A 19,977-nucleotide genomic window follows, 5' to 3' on the forward strand; every position below is an offset into this window, starting at 1 on the left:
GCTGAAAAGGTCAGAAAGGAGATTCAGTGCTTTCAATTTCTCATGAAGTCTGTGTCCATGCATGCAAAAGAAATTGGTTATGTCGAGTTTGAGTAATGGATATGTCATCAAATGTGTATTTGTTTTTCCTTTTCTGAAAGGAGATCTTCAAAGCTGATATCCTAATTATTTTGTTGTGTTTCTGTGCTTAGTTAACAGATGGTTGCTATAAATTAAAGTCATGTTATTAACAACAAAAGGAAACTTCTACCTATGTTTTAAAAGGCATATTTCTTTAAATGTATAATTAGAAACGAATGTTAGCTGTTTTGAAATTCCTTTTCAATGCCTGTTAAAATAAATGTTTTTGAATCAGCAAGGTGTTAGATTAAAGAAACAGAGTGTTCTCTCCTGTCCTTGTTACTAAGCACACCGACAGCTTGATAAAGATATATTGGAACAGAATGCTGCTTCTGAGGCTGGACCATGCTCTCATGAGGAATATGTGGAAATGGACCATCATAATGGTGATTTTTACTTTGCACATTTTATTTGGGCTCAAATCTAAGGCTATTACTGGTATCACATAAAGTTGGGTTGAGTTTAACTTTTTGAGCTACAGAAACATGAGGAATAATCTGGAGCAAATACATGTTCTCTCCTAAGAAATCAGTCTTGGGTATAATACTGTCTCATAACTTACCAATCAGCATTTCTGGGACAATGTCAGATTTTGGACAATTACAAAAAACCAGACACAAATGTGCAAACCAGATTTCAATTTCTTCTCCACTGACATGAGATTTAAAACAGCAACAGGAACATTTCTAGGTCAGTGTCAATATGTAGTCACAAATTACCAAAGAAACAAATTGGAGTGCATGGGTGTACGATTTTGTGTTTTGGCATGGGAGAGACATTGAAATACTCACAACGTACAAGCCAAATCATAAAAATAAAATGGGACTTATGATTCCATCATTTTGAAAGAGTAGGATTTAATTCTGACATCTTGCAGATTTGTGATATCCTGACTTTTGCTTCAACATCTCTAAATAATAAGAATTTTAGAACACAAGTACAACTTTTTTTTCCTTTCCACAATATTTGTAAGTGAAGCAATCCTGAGGAAAACTTATTTTCAGCAGAAGAAAAACCCTCTTAGAATAAACAAACATGGAAAAACTAAAACTAACTGGGACACATACACATACACAAAATCAGAACTCATGTTATTTATCAGAAATTAGAAGTGATGACCAATAACTAATTCTCCATTGAACACTGCCTCCTGTGTTAGTCTAATTTAAACATAGTTTACTAAGAACAAAATTTACTATGGAAAAAGAATATCATTATGCCATTTAAAGTAATTGAACATAGTAAAGTTTAACAATGCTTACTCAGGATAACATGAATACCACTCCTGAAGCTAAGGGATAAAGAAATCCCTCTCATTTCCTGAGACTTGAGTCTTATAGTCACTATATTAATTTATAAATGAAACAACCATTTGCTTTCTTTAAGGGTTAACACTTCCTGCTTCTCGGCATAAATTGCATAAATTTAGTATTTATGTGACCACCATGGGTTATCTTTTCCCAAGACAGGTTCCCCTAACAGGCAGTAGTGCTACTGGGTAATTTCATCAGATAACTCATATTTGGGTAAGCCCTTATTCCAAAGAACCCATTTCTTAGACACCCAAAAATCCAAGGCCAACATACTTTTCAATCTCCATCCTTTTTTTTTTTTAAGTTTATTTATTTATTTTGAGAGAGAGACAGAAACAGTGTGAGTGTGGGAGGAGCAGAGAGAGAGACGGAGAGAGAGAAGAGAGAATCCCAAGCAGTCTCTGTGCTGCCACCGCAGAGCCTGATGTGGAACTCTAACTCACAAAACTGTGAGATCATGACCTGAGCTAAAACCAAGAGTCGCTTAACTGACTGTGCCACCCAGGCTCCCCTCAATCTCCACCCTTAATAACAACCCACTCAATTCCTAAGTCAACGTCCTTAGACAATTTTCAAATGCACTGGCTCAATCTGACATCTCAATATGTATTCCTTATATCTGGGACACATCCTGAAATGAAAAATTCTTACAAATTCTTTGATCTACCCTAATGCTTTTAGGGTTCTCTGTCCCATCACAGAGACTGTTAAAAGGAAACATGTCCCAATTCCCTGACCTTTGCCTTTTTAAGTTACAATCCGCTTATGAAGGGGTAAAGGAAACCACTGCTATTATTTAGTAACAATTTATTATATCAAATAAGTGACTTAGAAATTGGTATACTATGCATTTTTTCATCAGTAAAGCACATAATAGTTTAAGTATCTACATGATTAAAACATTTCATTGCATTAAAAAAATTAGTTTCAACATTTCCTTGTCTCGTAAAGCTAATTTTCTTTTCTTTTTTTTTTTAAGTTTATCTATTCTGAGAGAGAGAGAGAACAAGTGAGCATGGGGGAGCGTCAGAGAGAGAGAGAATCCCAAGCAGGCCCTGTGCTATCAGCGCTGTTTTACTGCCACTAGGTGCCATCTCAGAAACATCTCAGTTTCTTGATAAAAATGGTGAAGATTCATAACAGGCAGAGGCTGTTAAAGATATTAATTATAATTCATTTTTCAAGGTAAGCTTTATCCCATACACCAGATGTTCTAAGAATGTTGAGATGTCTAGTCAAAAGAAATTTGTATAAAGTCAACAGGACTGAGTCAATCAGTCACATTTTTAAGAAAGTGAAAATCATTCTTTGTATTAAATTAAATGATAATCTTTTATAATTACTGAGGAAGTTGTAAGACCCTTACACATATAAACTGCTAACAAAGATGCATATACCCACACATATACATTCGATCACTTCCAGAGTAACACTGAAAGGAAAGACATTTTCTTCCTTTTGTAAATGTTTGCATCTCTGAGAATTAGGAAAACAGCATATATTCAAAGTATAGAGGACAGGATACACTTTGGATAATCTGTGATAAAATCATCTCTTTTCTGGAGCTGCTCAGTCAATTATAGTCTTGAAAGATGATTTTAAAAAATGTATGTTTTTAAACACATACATGCACATATACAGCACAGAGCAAGAAAATGATTTTTCAAACCATTAACAGTTTATTTAACAAAAGCAACAACTGGGACATTACTAGAGCTTACAGTATATTTGATATAAAAATAGGGAGTTCTCCAAAATATGTATCAAAAATACAAAGTTTATGCATCTAAGGTACAAAGAAAATTTGTTTTACATTTCAGTTACCCAAAACAACAGCTTGTGGTCTCCTCCAATTGCACACAGTGGAAGAGTTCTATGCCAGGAAAGGCCAGATCCGACGGCTACAGAACCAATGAGGACAGGCTACAATATACGTAAAGAATTAGAGAAACTCAATAGATCACCAAAGTTAATAAGTAAAAACTACCCTTCAAAAATAAGAAATGCATTGCTAACTTGTCTTTGTTTAATGTAGCAGAAACAGAATTAAAAATATGCTCCCTCATAAGTGAAATACACATTATTTTTTGCAGCTGGCTAGAATGAAGGATACAAATAATCTACGAGTAACTGGAGTAGCTTAGATTCAAACATTTTTGTAGCCTAAACCAAGCAAACAAGCAAAATTATTATATTTAAGCGAAGAAGGAAATAAAACAGAAGAAATAAATTTCTTCTTACGTGAATACTGGCAAAGTGTCTGTTACCACTGGTGGTTTAAACATTAAAAAATGCTTTCTCTTTCCAACCAATTTGAGCAGATAAGACATTCACAAATGTCTTTAGTTACATATTACAAATTTGGGGGCTATAAGTAGAAAAGTAAAAAACACAAATGTAGAAACTTATATGCCACAAAACAACTCTACATTACCTGAGGGTGTCCTAAATGATGAATTTGAAACTGGCTTGCCATTTTGCCAGGATAACCAGTGGTTGCAAACAAGTTCTCATTAACTGTAGACCACCTAAGAAAAGAAAAAAACAAGTATAGTATTCTACAGATAACTACAAGCTTTTCTAAAACAAGTTATTTCTTTTTGCATAAAACCAATAATTTTGAAGTCTAAATTTGTTAATACAGCTTCACAGTTAGACTGGAAATTCCAGGGAAGTTAGCTATAAATATTTTCTCATTTTATAAATATTTATTAAATGCTTACCATGTGCTAGTTGGTTAAGTTCTAACGTTACACAAAGTTAGCAGTTCCTTTCTTATAACCAAAGGGCCGACAGTGAGGTAGGAGATACAAACAAGGTATCAGACAGACAGAAAATATTTCACAGTGCAATACATTAAAAAAAAAACAAAAACAACACTTATTGTTCTTACTGACATTTGTTGTACAATTAGCAATAAATTCATGCATTTAAACTCCTTGGGATGATACAAACACCTAGAATAGATATTTAAGCTTAAGTTTCAAGATATCCTAGACACTGAAATACAATGAATTAATGAATCAACAAGTGTTCCAGCAACATGCTCAGCACTACCATAAGGGCATGGGGAAGATATAAGAAAAAAGAAAGAATTCATTGATAAACAACGACAGCAAAAAATCCAAAAGCCTAAGTCTAGTTAGTATTTTTATATGGGCAGACATTACTAGTTGCTTGCCCAACAGCCTTTCTGCCCCTTTCCATGCTAATTGAACCCCAACTACGTCTGGCAGTGTGTTTGATCCCAAGGGATGAGACACGACCGAGTGAAGGCAATGGCAGCAATTCCTCAGTGTTCCTTCCTCTCCTCTTTGGACAAGCTTGTATGAGGCCCTGATGCATGGAACCCTGGCAGTCGTCTTGTGATGTTGAAGCAACAAGCCCAAAGCCCTGCCACTGCAGATGGCAGAGGGAAAGGTCTGAACTTGTTGGTGCTGATGAGCTACTAAGCCAATCTCGAGACTGCCTCTGTCCGAAGCATCACATCTCTTGTGATATGCTCACATTTCTGAAATCAGAATGTATCTTACAATCTATAGCATTCTTACACTTAATCGAATGTAGTTTTTTCTAAGGTGTACAAAAAATGATGGTGTCCCTAAGTTCTAGGATTTTATTGGGGGTAATTTAGATTTTATGAAATATAGCATATAATAAATGTTCCACTGGTTTTATTCTGTTAGTATTCATGTTACTAGAAGCTAAAATCACCCTAATGGAATTATGCAAAGGAATATATATACATAATAAACAATAACAATAATATACTATACAATGGTATCTTATAGTAATACTAGCATATTAATATTATTTAATAAATACATTAATTTGTTAATTTATTCATTTTATTAATATTAAATATTACGGTAATATACATAAAACACATAAATATACATAAACATAATAAATATACAATGGAATATTATGCAAAAATCAGTAAGAACAAGGGAGACATGTATATTAATACAAGTAGAGAAAAAGTCACAGATATATAATATAGTGTGTTCTCACCTGAAGCACAACAATGAAGTTTATATCTTTATCAGAACAAACAATAAGGATGTATATACTCCAAATCGTTGTAATGGTATTAGTGGAGTGGTAATGTGTTTTGTATTTCATAAAAATTTTCAAAGAAAATATTGGAAAACAAATCACTCCCTCACCCAGACAAAAAGACAAAAGCAAAGACTTAGTTAGGAAAGCAAAATAACCATTTATAAAATAGTCAGCGAATAAAACCCAAAACACCCCCAAACAACTCAGTACAAAGGAGAGGACTGGCAAAGTATTCCAGGTTGGGGGCACAGCATGCAACAAAGTAACCGAACTCAAAAAAACCAAATACAGCTCCAATAAAAATCATACATTACCTGAATAAGCAGGCTTGATCCATGTGGACAGGTCTCTTATCTTGAGGATAACTAAAAGGTAACATTTTGCATTTTATGGATTCATATGCTGGTCTCAAGTAGAGGAACTTAAGATTTAAAAGGTATTTTCTCTTTAGAGGATACAATACCCAATGTACTTAAACTGTGATAAAATTCTAAATAAGCACTGGATTAACATAAACGAAATATGATAGAAACATAGACATAATTTAGAGCTGTTACAGAACACCATAATTCAACAGGATCAGTTTTTTTTTTTCTTCTTTTTTAAGCATAAGTAAATACTGCTCAGGTCTAAGATTTCTTCCTTTGCATTGTTCTTTCTGGGTTACTCTCAAAGTAAATCTGCAAAGCATGGGCATCTATCTCTGTTATGTGAAAAGCTGTAGCACTGGTCCCTCTACAAGAGAGACTTATTTTTGCTCTACAGTGAGGCTCAGGTATACAAGAATGGCTCAATGGATCATTTAGCAATAGTGACTTTTTGAGTAAGCAACAGATGAATATACTAAGGAAGTACCTGGATCGAGTAATATCCCAAATTAACCAATCATTTCCTGCAACAGCTCCAACTTTGAAGGTGTTTTTTAAGCACCAGTGAGCTGACATTAATGGCATCTGTTCTGATTCAAGAGATAAAATAGCCTGTTGAGCCAAAAGATCATAAAACCGGATTGTTCCATTCTTCTCTGCAACCATCAGCTGTAAGATAGAAAAAAAAAATTCACCTAATTCACTAGTCAAATCTGAGGCAGAAATTCAATATTACATAGTAATATGCAAATATTTGCATATATTACAAATGGGACATCAAATGCAAATGAAACAGGAGAAGCCTATGTAAGAATCTCTATCAAAAATAAAAAAAAAGCTTACAGAATACTGGCAAAAGAAAGACTCAGGAACACTGGGTACAATTTTAAATGATGAGGTATGGTTATCAGGAAAAAATAAGCCCAAAGAATCATTCTGGGAAAAGTTATACCTTTAAGTTATATTGTCTAGAAAGGGTAGCTAAGTGTGTATTTCTCAATAGAGATACATAGTGTGTGTTACATATCCTTATGTGATGTGAGTTTGTTTCCAGAATGGAAGGCAGCATGGTGTAAAGAGCACAGATAGGCCTGGGGACAAGACTGCTTCCTCCACCTAAAAGCTGAATGACTGGCCAAGTTACAAGTCTTTGATTGGCACTCTTCTCGTTTCCAGAATGCATCATGTGAGGATAAGAATAGTTACAGCATCACGTGTTGATTAAATGAGTAATAGCTCTAGAGCACCCAGTACAGTGCTTGACACCTTGTAGCCACTCACTCAATAAATCGCAGTTACTCTTACTTCAATATTTCCTTTAATTCTAAAATAGTACTGATTTAAAGATGTTGGCTAATGAGGCGCTTGCTTGCTTGCTTCCCCTATCCCTCCTTCCTAAGAAATACTTTAGCAATGTAAAAATAGTTATAAGACAAATTTCAATTTTACAAAATATTAAAATGTGAAAAAAAATTGTTTCTTAGACTCAAAGAAGTAAGGGCATTTGGACACCCATTTGTGGGAATTAAGGTAAAGAGACTGCTATGAACATATAAGTGCATGAGTAGTTGTTGCCCAAACAAAATGGTTTAAAAACTCTCTATATTTTCTGTAAAGTTCTTTTATAAAATGTTCTTATAATTCTAATTATGTTAAGGTGAAAACATTCCTGAAGATGTGGAGTAGCAGTGGTAGCCTGGGAAGAATGGGAGACTTAGTGTCAATAATCCTGGGTTCTACTAAACTGGTGAGTGACCTGGAGTTTGCTCTTTTCTTGTCTGTGAAATGTGGGATAATTACATCAGACCCCAAAGGTTACCATATAGCTAAAATGTGATATTGTATATACAAGTACTTCCTTAAACCCATAAAACACTATAAAAGTATTGTTACTATTTCTAATAAGAACATCATGTCTCGTAAGACACACATGGTCAGGACTATTGGCAGTCATTCTATTATTCATCTAAGAGACCTTTACCAAGCATCTACCCCAGCCCACCCGCTGCTGACACATAGTTGAGTTTCATTATTCATGGTACTTAGAGTCTATAAAGTTGCTGTGAACAAAGAATTAGTAAATTCTGAACATTGATTCTAGAGAGAAAATAAAGCGTTGGGTTCTTGTGAGTCTCTGGGCATAACATTTGTGTCAACTGATCAATACATAATCTTGCCTTAGGTATATTTAGAGATACCTTATTTCATATATATGCTTCACTAACATAGAACTCAGCCAACAGCACTATAACTTATGTCTACAAAGCTTACCTAAGACATGTATTTTTTCCATAAAGCACATCACAGTCTTCTGACACTTAGGAACCCTAGACAGCACTTTAGCACTTATGCTTGGGGGGCCATTTTACATGGTGAAATCATGAACAAAAAGCACAAAAATGTGTCACTAAATAGACCACAAGTAGGACACTTGTTTAGAGTATGAGAGCTAAAACAAGAAGGCAGATCACTGGCCTCATTCAGCCTTAGGTGGAAATACGCACATTAGCTGACTCAAATTTCTTGCTGCCCTGAGCAGGTCTGTGACTGAAATGCCACTGAGTATTGACTTTGGGGTTATAAATACATTTTGATGAGTAGACAAACTTGCAAATATGGAACCTGTGAATAATGAAGATTAACTATATACACGTGTGTGCAAAATACTATGCTAATTTCTAAAGAGATCAAAGGTAAAAGACATGATCCTTGGTATCAAGAAACTTTCCATCTAAAGAAGAGAATTATGAAAAAACAGAACATAGAATATAGGTAGAATATTGGTAGTCTTTGCAACTATTGGATTCTTAATAGAAAAGGTGGAATTTAAAACTATTCTTTAATAGCTAGAATGTTTAAATAATACTAATATTACTAACAATAACATGAGGTCAATGACATATACAACAAAACCAAATGCAACACTGAGCTTTATATGCCCTGCTTATTGAATTCTGTTAACCCCTGTATGAAGAAATTACTATCATTAATCCCACTTTTCAGAAAGGAGACCGAGGCACAGAGTGACAAAAGTAACTTGTTGAAGTCTCACTGCTTGCCTGTGGCAAAGCCTGCATTGGAACTCTGGTCTTGAACCCAGGTCCATCTGACTAGAGCACATGTATTTCGTACTATGAGCTAGACTGAAGACTGGTGAATGGCATGGTGTGCTATATATAGTTGAGGGTTGGGAAGAAGCAGTGGAAATGAGAGCAGAGGAAATGAGTGGAAATTAACAGGACCTAATAAAAATATTTGCAATTTTGAGCCTGACTCTAAAAATCTTAAGGATTTCAGGTATAAATTATGGACTGTGGAAGGGCAAAGTCTGTCTGAGTCTAGGTCCTAAATTAGGAGGGGCAATAAAGCAGTTGGGTTTAAAATGGGGCCTACCTGGGTGGGTCCTAGCTCTGCTCTATGATCTTAAGCAAAAGACCTTTCTATACATCAGGTCCTTATCAGTAAAAGTGGAGATAATAACAGTACTTACTTATAATAGAAGGATGGTATGAGTTAACACATGTAAAGCACTCAGAACTGTCTTAGCACAGAAAAGGCACTCAGAAAACATTAGGTATTATTATAGGTTGAAGTCAGATTGAAAACTCAGTTCTCAGTTATTTATCCTTTAAAAAATTTTTTAAAATGTTTATTTATTTTTGAGAGAGAGACAGAACAAGAGCAGGGGAAGGGCAGAGAGAAAGGGAGACACAGAATCCAAAGCAGGCTCCAGGCTCTGAGCTGTCAGCATAGAGCCCAATGTGGGGCTTGAACTCAGGAACGGTGAGATCATGACCTGAACCAAAGTAGGATGCTTAACCAACTGAGAGCCACCCAGGCACCCCTTAATTATCCTTTTTAAACTGTGCTCAAGTGTGATGATAGTTTTTGGGTTCTTTTTTTGTTTGAAAGCAGATAGAGTAAAAACGTTAAATAAGTTTGGAACTGCTGGAGCTGAAAAGTTTACAGGGGAATTTTTCCTTTACCATTTCTCAGAACCATAAACAGAATATGCACTGACTTTTCACAGGGGAAATATCTTTTGCAGCACAGAACATTAGTACTTGAACCAGACCAAGGTCAAATCTGTGCCTGTGTGGCCTTGGAAAAATTAGTTATTAACCTTTTGGTGCTTCAGTTTACTTATCTACAAAATGGATAGAATAACGTTACCAACTTCAGAGTGTTCTGTGAGAATTACATGAAAACACATGTAAAATGCTCAGCACAATTCCTGGCACTCAGCATTCAACAAATGTCAGTTGTTACACCTCATTTCATTTAGCAGTTGTCTATTCTCTCAGAGACTGAGATGTCCTTGGTCCCAATTCTCTGATCGTCTGACATCCTAAACTCTTGGTTCTGTTATTACTACCTAATAAAATCTAGTTCCAATTGTGGTTAATTGGATTTAAGACCTTAATTTCTCAAAATCTTTTGACGTTTGTATCTTTTACTATTAAACACTAGCATTTGCTTTGTGCCTTCCAGATTACATGGCTCTTTAAAAAAATTTTTTTTTTTTTTTTTAACATTTATTCATCTTGGAGAGACAGAGACAGAGTGTGAGCAGGGGGAGGAGCAGACAGAGGGAGACACAGAATCCAAAGCACGCTCCAGGCTCTGAGCTGTCAGCACAGAGCCTGACGTGGGGCTAGAACCCACTAACCGTGAGATCATGACCTGAGCTGAAGTCGGACACTTAACCCACTGAGCCGCCCAGGCGCCCTAGAATGGCTCTTTTTGCAAAGTTCACACCTCATATGATTTTCCTAAGAATTCTATGAGACAGGTAATCATGGACCCATCTCTTTCTCTTGTCTGGCTGCCTCCTTTTCACCCAGGCTAAGCATATCCGAACAAAAATTCTGGGCTTGAATGGATATGGTGGACCACAGAGAACCACTAGCTTTAGTAGTAATGGTAAGTGTCAATAATGACAAGCAGCTAAAATTGACTGAGTGCTTATTATGTGCCAGGTTCTCTTTTAAGGACCTTATAAGGATTCACTCATTTAGTCTTTATGAGCTTCCATTTTACAAGAGGAGGAAGTAAAGGCAGTTGAGAGAGCTTTTGTAACTTACCAGAGATCACACAGCCAGTAAGTGGTGGAACTGGGGTTTGACTCTGGGCAGTTATCTCGAAAGTCCATACTCTTATTCACTTCTGTGTTGCCTTTATGTATTTTGAATTTAGGGGTGATATGATGAAACTGATATTTTAAGATTAGTCTAACTTAAAGTAGGTAAGAAAATCAAAGAGTGGAGAGTCAAAAGCTAAGCCTTGGCAAGAGTTACTTATGAGAACAGAAAGGTGAAGAATATACCTTAATGATGGAGGAATGTGTTCTAGTAACAGGGAAGGAAAAATTAAAAACCTCGAAAATTCTGCATACAGGGAAGGAAGACATCAAAGGTGATTTCAGATTTTGAGTTTATGTAATTTACAGCAGGGATTTCTAAACATTCTGAAGTCATGGAAGCAATAAAAAAAAAGGAGAGGAGGTGGGGTGGAGTTTTAATGATATACAGAAGAAAAACAGAAATTAACTTAAAGCACATGGAGGAAAGGGATCTGAATCATAAGCATTAAGATACAAGTTTTGGGACAGAGGTTGTAAGAAAAGTTCTCATTTCTCATCTAGGTCACAGATTTAATTTTTTAAATTTTTATTTTTTGGGAGAGTGCAAGTGGGGGAGAGGCAGAGAAAGGGGGACAGAGGATCTGAAGCAGGCTCTGTGCTGACAGGCTGACAGCAGTGAGCCCAATGTGGCGCTCGAACTCAAATCGTGAGATCATGACCTGAGCGGAAGTTGGATGCTCAAATGCCTGAGCTACCCAGGTGCCCCAGGTCACAGATTTTAAAAAGTAACCTATTGTATTTATACATGGTGATATTAACATTTAGGTAGGATCCCTAATTATACTTCAAGTAGACTCACTACTACAGGGGAGAAATCTGGCATAAAATAAAATACAGGGCCTGGCTTCATAATACTTCTACATGGAACAATCCCTACATATGCAATATGAATAAATGGGAAAATTTTACTCATGCACATATACAGGGTATGTAGTTCTACCGAAGAAAGATCCAACAGGCCTGAAACAAGTTTTCATGGCATCCCAAGGTTCAGAGAATACAGTTATATGGTCTGGGATATTTCAGCTCAGGATTACCTCTTCTGTGAAGGCTATGAGCAGATCTGTTTAATCCTTTTTTTATGTCATCATTCTACTTATTAGATTTCTTTATTCCAACACTTAAAATCTGTGTTATTGTATTTAATTACATGTTTTTCTTCCTTACATGTCAGTCATGTGTAACTTAAGGGCAAGGGCTTTATTCATTCTTTTATCCTCTCTTACAATAAAGGGCACAGCGTAGATGAGAATTACCTCTTGCAACAATTCACAAATACATGGTGAAAGAAGCTGACAGAGGAGAAAGAAAAAGGGAAGATAACACGCAGAGATGCTCAAGAGGACTAGAATAATGCAGCTTTAAAGATTAAGTGAGCAGGGTTTCAAGATAGAAGTGGTCTCCTTGTCTGTAAAGTGAGGATCATCATAGTTGCTTGCTATCTCATAAGGATGCCATGAGGATTAAGTGAGCTAACATGAAATGCTGATAATGGGCCAAGTACATATAAGTACTATGTAAGTATTTGTTATAATTAAACAGGCTTATATTTCTCTGCAAGTATGAGGACAGAAGAGAGTCAATGGAGAAGCATGAAAAACATTAGAGAGCTATAAAATCAAGATGCCTAAGGAACTGGCATGAACTCTATACAGCTAAAGAATTAAGTTTAAGAAGATGAACATGGGAACTTCTTAGGTTCTAGGGAAAGATAAAATAGAGTGATGCCCAAGAGAAGATACTGGCAAATAAGAGAATTCCTATTGAATATAGCTGATCTTCCCAATGAAATAAGAATTAAGGTCAATTGATAAAAACTTGCAATATATTTTTAGAATTTTAGAAAGCTCTACTTTGAATAATAGGAATTGAATACCACTGCAGCTAGGTCAAATTTGCCTTGTGTCACTGATGCTTTCTGTTTACATGTTATGGCTTGCAAGAGTGGATTTTAACATTATTTTTTTTCCCCTAATGAATACTGCTACTAGATAGTCTAGGCATCAGTTTTTTTTTTTTTTTTAATTGAAATCTACCAGAGGGTAGGAAAAATGTACTCTGAAAAAATTCCATTTATGGATGATGGCTGCAAAATAAAAACTTAATTATAGAGTTTTTAAGTTACAGAATTCTGGACTAGTCTAAATGCACTTATGACAATTAGAGTCCCTGAGGTGGAAAAAGTAATTGCTTTTTCTCCTCTATGTATGCATGTATTACACATGTATATGTCTTTTCAGCTTGATAAAAGAAAGCTAAGTTGTAAATAACAACCTTAAAAGTTTCCTCAGGATGCCAGCACACACTCATTCCCGGGGAATGAAGAACAAAATGAGCTGTCTGCATTCCTTCCAAGTTCCAAATCCTAATAAAAGAATAGGAGTACAATGTTAAATATTTTTGCTATATCACTACTAAAAAAATGAAACCTCCATGAATTCAAAGCTATTAACTACAGATTGCAAGGTTGACATTTACACCTAAAGTATGTTTTTTTTAAGCCATAACATAATGGTAATTGTTTTAGAAAAATGTGAAAATAGTATGAAGGATTTGAGTTTTACCATACTCAATCACAGAAAAATTTAACACAGCAACACTGTAACACAGTAACCAAATTATTCATACACTCTTTATTTTGTGGCTAGAATCTTCAAGTTTCCAGTTCACTAAACAGGTTGCATTCTTAGTTCAGTAGTCATTTCAATAACAATAATTTCAACCAGGGGTGCTTAACACATACCCCGACACACCCAATACTCCCATTTTTCAAAATAACATATAAAGAAGCTAATATGAGGTGATGTGAATTTAGGGAGATAGTAATTTTCCATAGTTGCTTATTCCTTCTGCTTTTGGCCTTCCATGCCAGGGGCTACTTCCTATCTTATATCTTTTCTGATCTGGCTCACTTCCCCAATTCTTGGTGTCAAAGGTGGCTTTGATTGAAAGTTACCAGATTAAAGGTTGGTTGAAGGAACAGATACCTGGCTCCTTCCACTCTTTCTCTTTTTAGTACTTAGAAATCTATAGTAACAAAGCTACTCTGTGAGATGGCTTTCTACTTCAATTTCTTTACTTTCCCCATAGTAGAGATCAAGCCTTAGAAATCTCAGTAATGGCACTCTGTTGTGAGAGGTGCTACTCCTCCACCCACACTGTTAGTTGCCCAGCTCATCCCTTACACTTAACCAAGGCTGTATCTCACTGGTACAGAATGTGGGGGGAGTTAGCATGACAGAAGGCAAAAGTGGTGAGTGGTTGGCAAAGTATTCACAGAATTCTGGTCTTTAAGAATTGAACTCACTCATTAGAATGCCTTAGACCTTTTCTTCTAGGGGTATGGTTCATATCTCATTGAGGACCATAAAATAATTTTAACAAACTTAAGGAATATATGTTTAAAGTCTAGGCAAAGATTTACTTCCAAAAAAAGTAGACATAGTTATTGGACAATGCTGCTATTCTGTGTCAAATCACATTATTTCAAATATTTTTTCTTCTTTGTAGAAATTATAGGGTCTCCAAACATGGAATGTTATAGTTAACATATAAACTAACATAAATGTTTTTCAAAATGATTATCTACTTGATTAAATACTTTAGAAGCATACTCTTTTCTCTTGCCAAATCAACACTTTTCATCTGTATTTACTACACAAGGGAAACAACTACAATTTAATTGAAGAGGGGAATCACATTTATTAATGGTTTATGCAATTGTGTTTCACTCCCCACAATGAATAAGATTATTCATTATGGCAACTGAATATTTCTTTCTTCTCTATTGCCTCTTGCATAATAAAGTGCTGGGCTAGCATATATGTGTACCACTACTGAAATAATATGAATGTCTTGCAAATTCAGTGAGTCTCATGAGAGAGAGAATGGTTTAAGGCTTCTTTTGATCTTATTCTAATATGTATTTGATTTTTGTTTGTCATTATATAAATTGAATAAATGCATACCAGAATATTTTCATGATTTTTTTCCTTTGAAATGAGGAAAACCAGAGGTAAAAATTATCAATAAAGATATTCTACAAAAAGAGGTCAGTTAATGAAGTGTATTTTTGGCCAATGAACCAAATTTCAGTCTAATTTTTAAATAGTGTTTTATCCTGAACAGAACCTAACACTTAAAAAAAATGAGAAGGGCAATCCAGATTACTTTACAGGACTAGGATAAAGTAATTTATTGTTTATATTTATATGCTTATTAAATAATTCTCAGTGGTTGCATAATCCAAGCACTAAGTATGCAAAATACAACAAATTGGCTTGAAATGAGTTATAACTAAATAAGCTACATATGGTACACTTCAAGTTGTTAACTCTTATTTCCCTTTTTGATAGATTCCATAATTAAGCTCTTCACAAATCCCTTTGTAGAATTCAACTTAGTTTTCTGTTATTACTTCATGTAGTTAATATTAGTCCCATCAGATAAAATCACATTCTTTTCTTTTTTTGCAGTTCACCATACATAATAAAAACACATATATCTTAAGCATACAGCTCAAAGAGAATAGCACCCAAGTTAAGAGAGAGTATTTCCACAGCTCCAAAAGTCATCTTGTGCTTCCTTCTAGTTACACTTCCTTGCTCTCTCACAAAAAGCACACCATAGCCTACTTTTGCCAGGTCTGAACATCATACAAATGCAATCATATATTATGTATTTTTCTTGGTCTGGCACTTTTCACTTATGGTTAGATTTTGTGAGATTTACCAACCTTATTGCATGTTGTACTTTGTCCACTCTCATTGTTGTAGATAGTATTCCACGAATTAAGTACGCTGTAATGTATTTACTCATTGTACTGCTGACACTTAAGCTGTTTCCAGTTTTAGTCATTAGTAATAATGTTGCTATAAATCTTCTTGCATATTTTTTAGTGAATACAGACATCCACATGCACCCCCTCCCCGCCCCCCGCGAGTATATACCTGGGTATGGAATTGACGGATTATAGTTTATAAAAATAGTTGAACTCTAGCAGTTTTTGTCAAATGGCTTTCCAGATTGCTTGTACCTTTTCTTTTTTCTTCCCACATCTTTTTAAATTACCAACTGAAAAAAAAACCTATACTGTCTCTGACAAATTTTCTGACGAAAACAATCTTAACAACAATCATTTGACTGGCAAAAGGTAGTTTGCAGTTGGTCTTATTTGTAAGACAGATTTTTCAAATCATCCTTTTTTCTTGCATGCTATTTTCATGTACCTATGTATGGAAAAACTTACATCAGTTTTAAAATGTAGTGAATACAGTGGATAGGAAAAGGTCTTAACTGACCTCCTTTGACAGACTCTTCTACAACTGACAGGAACAAGAAGGCTATTTTCTAATAAGCTTATACGTGCATTTGTTATAGACTTAACCAAGAGGGAATATGGATTTTTTTCCTTAGCAAACCACTGTTTGTAAGTGGTGTAAACCCATGCTTAATTATTAGTATAATTACATAATTAGTATTATGTAAGCTGATAAAATATGAATGTGAAAGAGCTGTTTCTTTTTTTTTCAATACATGAAGTTTATTGTGAAATTGGTTTCCATACAACACCCAGTGCTCATCCCAAAAGATGCCCTCCTCAATACCCATCACCCACCCTCTCCTCCCTCCCACCCCCCATCAACCCTCAGCTTGTTCTCAGTTTTTAAGAGTCTCTTATGCTTTGGCTCTCTTTCACTTTAACCTCTTTTTTTTTTTTTCCCCTTCCCCTCCCCCATGGGTTTCTGTTAAGTTTCTCAGGATCCACATAAGAGTGAAACCATATGGTATCTGTCTTTCTCTGTATGGCTTATTTCACTTAGCATAACACTCTCCAGTTCCATCCATGTTGCTACAAAAGGGCCATATTTCATTCTTTCTCATTGCCACGTAGTACTCCATTGTGTACATAAACCACAATTTCTTTATCCATTCATCAGTTGATGGACATTTGGGCTCTTTCCATAATTTGGCTATTGTTGAGAGTGCTGCTATAAACATTGGGGTACAAGTGCCCCTATGCATCAGTACTCCTGTATCCCTTGGGTAAATTCCTAGCAGTGCTATTGCTGGGTCATAGGGTATGTCTATTTTTAATTTTTTGAGGAACCTCCACACTGTTTTCCAGAGTGGCTGCACCAATTTGCATTCCCACCAACAGTGCAAGAGGGTTCCCGTTTCTTCACATCCTCTCCAGCATCTATAGTCTCCTGATTTGTTCATTTTGGCCACTCTGACTGGCGTGAGGTGATATCTGAGTGTGGTTTTGATTTGTATTTCCCTGATGAGGAGTGATGTTGAGCATCTGAAAGAGCTGTTTCAATGAAATGAAGTTGAAGGCCACCAACTAAAGGTAAATTTCTAACTTAAAAAAATGCTCTTAAATTAGGCAGGTGTGTAAGTAACAAAAGATTAAGCAATAAAGGTAAAAAGCCTAGATAATTTTGAATTAAGAATGCCTAGCAAATGTTTTCATTGTAGACTCTGTATTATGGGTATGGTTCATGCAAAAAAGAGGTCCAGTGCTAATCAACAGACTCATAAATTAAGGGGGGGAAAAAAGGTTTTGGCCTAATATAAAAAAAACTGGCAATTAGCAAACTGGCAAATTTTCATAAATTTCATAAAACAAGGTAAGTAGATAGTCTCTTAAAATGATTTCCTGAGTTTACTCACTTTTTGAGACTAGCTTAATCAATTAATTAAAATTTAAATTCCAATGTAGTTAACATACACTATTACATTAGTTTCAGGTGTATAATACAGTGATTCAACACTTCCATATATTACTCAGTGCTCATTACAAGAAGTATGCTTCTAATCCCTATCACCTATTTCACCCACCCCCCACCCACCTCCCCTCTGGTAACTATCAGTTTGTTCTCTATATTTAAGAGTTGATTTCTTGGTTTCTCTCTCTCCTTTCTCTCACTTTTTTTCCCTTGTTCATTTGTCTCTAAAATTCCACATATAAGTGAAATCATATGGTATTTTTCTTTGACTGACTTATTTTGTTTAGCATTATATTCTCTAGCTCCATCCATGTTGTTGCAAATGGCAAGAATTCATTCTTTCTATGGCTAAGTAATATTAATTTTCTTTATCCATTCATCTGTTGATGAACACTTGGGCTGCTTCTGTAGTTTGGCTATCGTAAATAATGCTGTGATAAACACAGGGGTGCATATATCTTTCCAAACTAGTGTTTTTGTATTTTTTGGATAAATATCCAGTAATGTGATTCATGAATTGTAAGGTAGTTCTATTTTTCATTTTTTGAGGAACCTCCATACTGTCTTCCACAGTGGCTGCACCAGTTTGCATTGCTACCCACAGTGCACGAGGGTTCCTTTTCCCCCACATCCTCACCAACACTTGTTGTTTCTTAAGTTATTGATTTTAGCCATTCTGATAGGTGTAAGGTGATATCTCATTGTGGTTCTGATTTGCATTTCCTTGATGATGAGTGACACTGAACATCTTTTCATGTGTCTGTTGGTCACCTGTATGTCTTTTTTTTTTTTTTTTAAATTTTTTTTTTTAATGTTTATTTATTTTTGAGACAGAGAGAGACAGAGCATGAATGGGGGAGGGGCAGAGAGAGAGGGAGACACAGAATCGGAAGCAGGCTCCAGGCTCTGAGCCATCAGCCCAGAGCCTGACGCGGGGCTCAAACTCACGAACCATGAGATCGTGACCTGAGCTGAAGTCGGACGCTCAACCGACTGAGCCACCCAGGCGCCCCTCACCTGTATGTCTTCTTTGGAGAAATGTCTCTTCATATCTTCTGCCCATTTTTTAATTGGAATTTTTTTGACGGGGGAGTGTTGAGTTGTAAAAGTTCTTTATATATTTTGGATAGTAACCCTTCATCAGATATATCACTTGCAAATATCTTTTCCCACTCAGTAGGTTGTCTTTTAATTTTGTTGGATTAGTTTACTGACTTTTTTATTGTTTAACGAATTACAGGTTTAGACCATGGCAGATAAGGGAGTTTGTATTGTAACAGGGAAAAATTCATAGAACTGAAAGTTCATATTAATATTTCCAAATTTATTGCTAATAAATCTGTTTATAATGAATAAAGTTACTTAAAGTTAATTATAACCACAGATACATACTTTTCAGGAAAGTGAGGCATCACAATAAAAGCTGTAAGGGTTCATAGGCTTTTCAGTTTTTAAATTAATTAATTAATTGTTTTTGAGAGGGAGAAGGTGCAAACGGGGAGAGGAAGAGGGAGAGAGAGAACCGTAAGCAGGCTGCAAGCTCAGTATGGAGCCCAATGTCATGACTGTGAGATCATGACCCGAGCTGAAATCAAGTCAGATGCTTAACTGACTGAGCCACCTAGGTGCCCCTCATAGAGTTCTTAATACACATAATCAAGCATATGGAAAGGTAATGGACTATTTATAAAAGCATAAAAATATAACATTATCAAGTTAAACTAATGAGCAAAAATCAGGAGCTATATGAAATATATTGTATACCTATTTAAATGTCTGCATGGGAAATTTCAAAGAAAAAGCTTTTAAAGTATAATTAATTTACTGACATATTGAGAAGCCAATACTATGGATTAAATCAAAGGGCACTGGAGTACAGATAGCATCACTCTTCAAGTAAAATAAAATAAATGACAGTTTTGAACCAACTTGACTATAATTATAACAAATACCTCTACCCATCCCAACTCTGTGGTCCTCAGTGGAACTCTTAGATTTTAGCTGTAACATGTACAGATGGACAGCTGTCCAGATCTAAGGTTATGAATTATACTTACTTTACTTTCAGTAGTTTACTCTTAAAATTATTGCCTTATTTCAGGTTGAGTGCTTTTTAGCTGAACATTAAGTATCCTTATTTAGTTAATAAAAAGATCCCATAAATTGGGTGTTGGCATATTGCAGCTATCCTAGATATTCTCAAGGGTCTTTTAAATTACAATTAATAGAGGGAGATGTTC

General features: G+C 35.4%; 1 protein-coding gene across 3 annotated transcripts in view; it reads right to left on the minus strand.

The window, feature by feature from the left end:
* Positions 1-2,452: 2,452 nt before the first annotated feature.
* Positions 2,453-19,977, minus strand: part of NUP37 (nucleoporin 37) — a 42,786-nt gene continuing 25,261 nt past the window's right edge. For all 3 annotated transcript variants that reach the window (XM_007085669.2, XM_042993044.1, XM_042993046.1), the window contains exons 6-10: positions 13,281-13,371; positions 6,351-6,532; positions 5,810-5,860; positions 3,868-3,961; positions 2,453-3,356 (exon numbers count right to left, since the gene is read on the minus strand). In XM_007085669.2, the coding sequence (XP_007085731.1) occupies positions 3,243-3,356; positions 3,868-3,961; positions 5,810-5,860; positions 6,351-6,532; positions 13,281-13,371 (532 nt within the window). In that variant the 3' untranslated portion in view covers positions 2,453-3,242. The remainder of the gene's footprint in view (positions 3,357-3,867; positions 3,962-5,809; positions 5,861-6,350; positions 6,533-13,280; positions 13,372-19,977) is intronic.

This window comes from Panthera tigris, chromosome B4 (assembly GCF_018350195.1).
Source record: "Panthera tigris isolate Pti1 chromosome B4, P.tigris_Pti1_mat1.1, whole genome shotgun sequence".
Taxonomy (NCBI): Eukaryota; Metazoa; Chordata; class Mammalia; order Carnivora; family Felidae; genus Panthera; species Panthera tigris.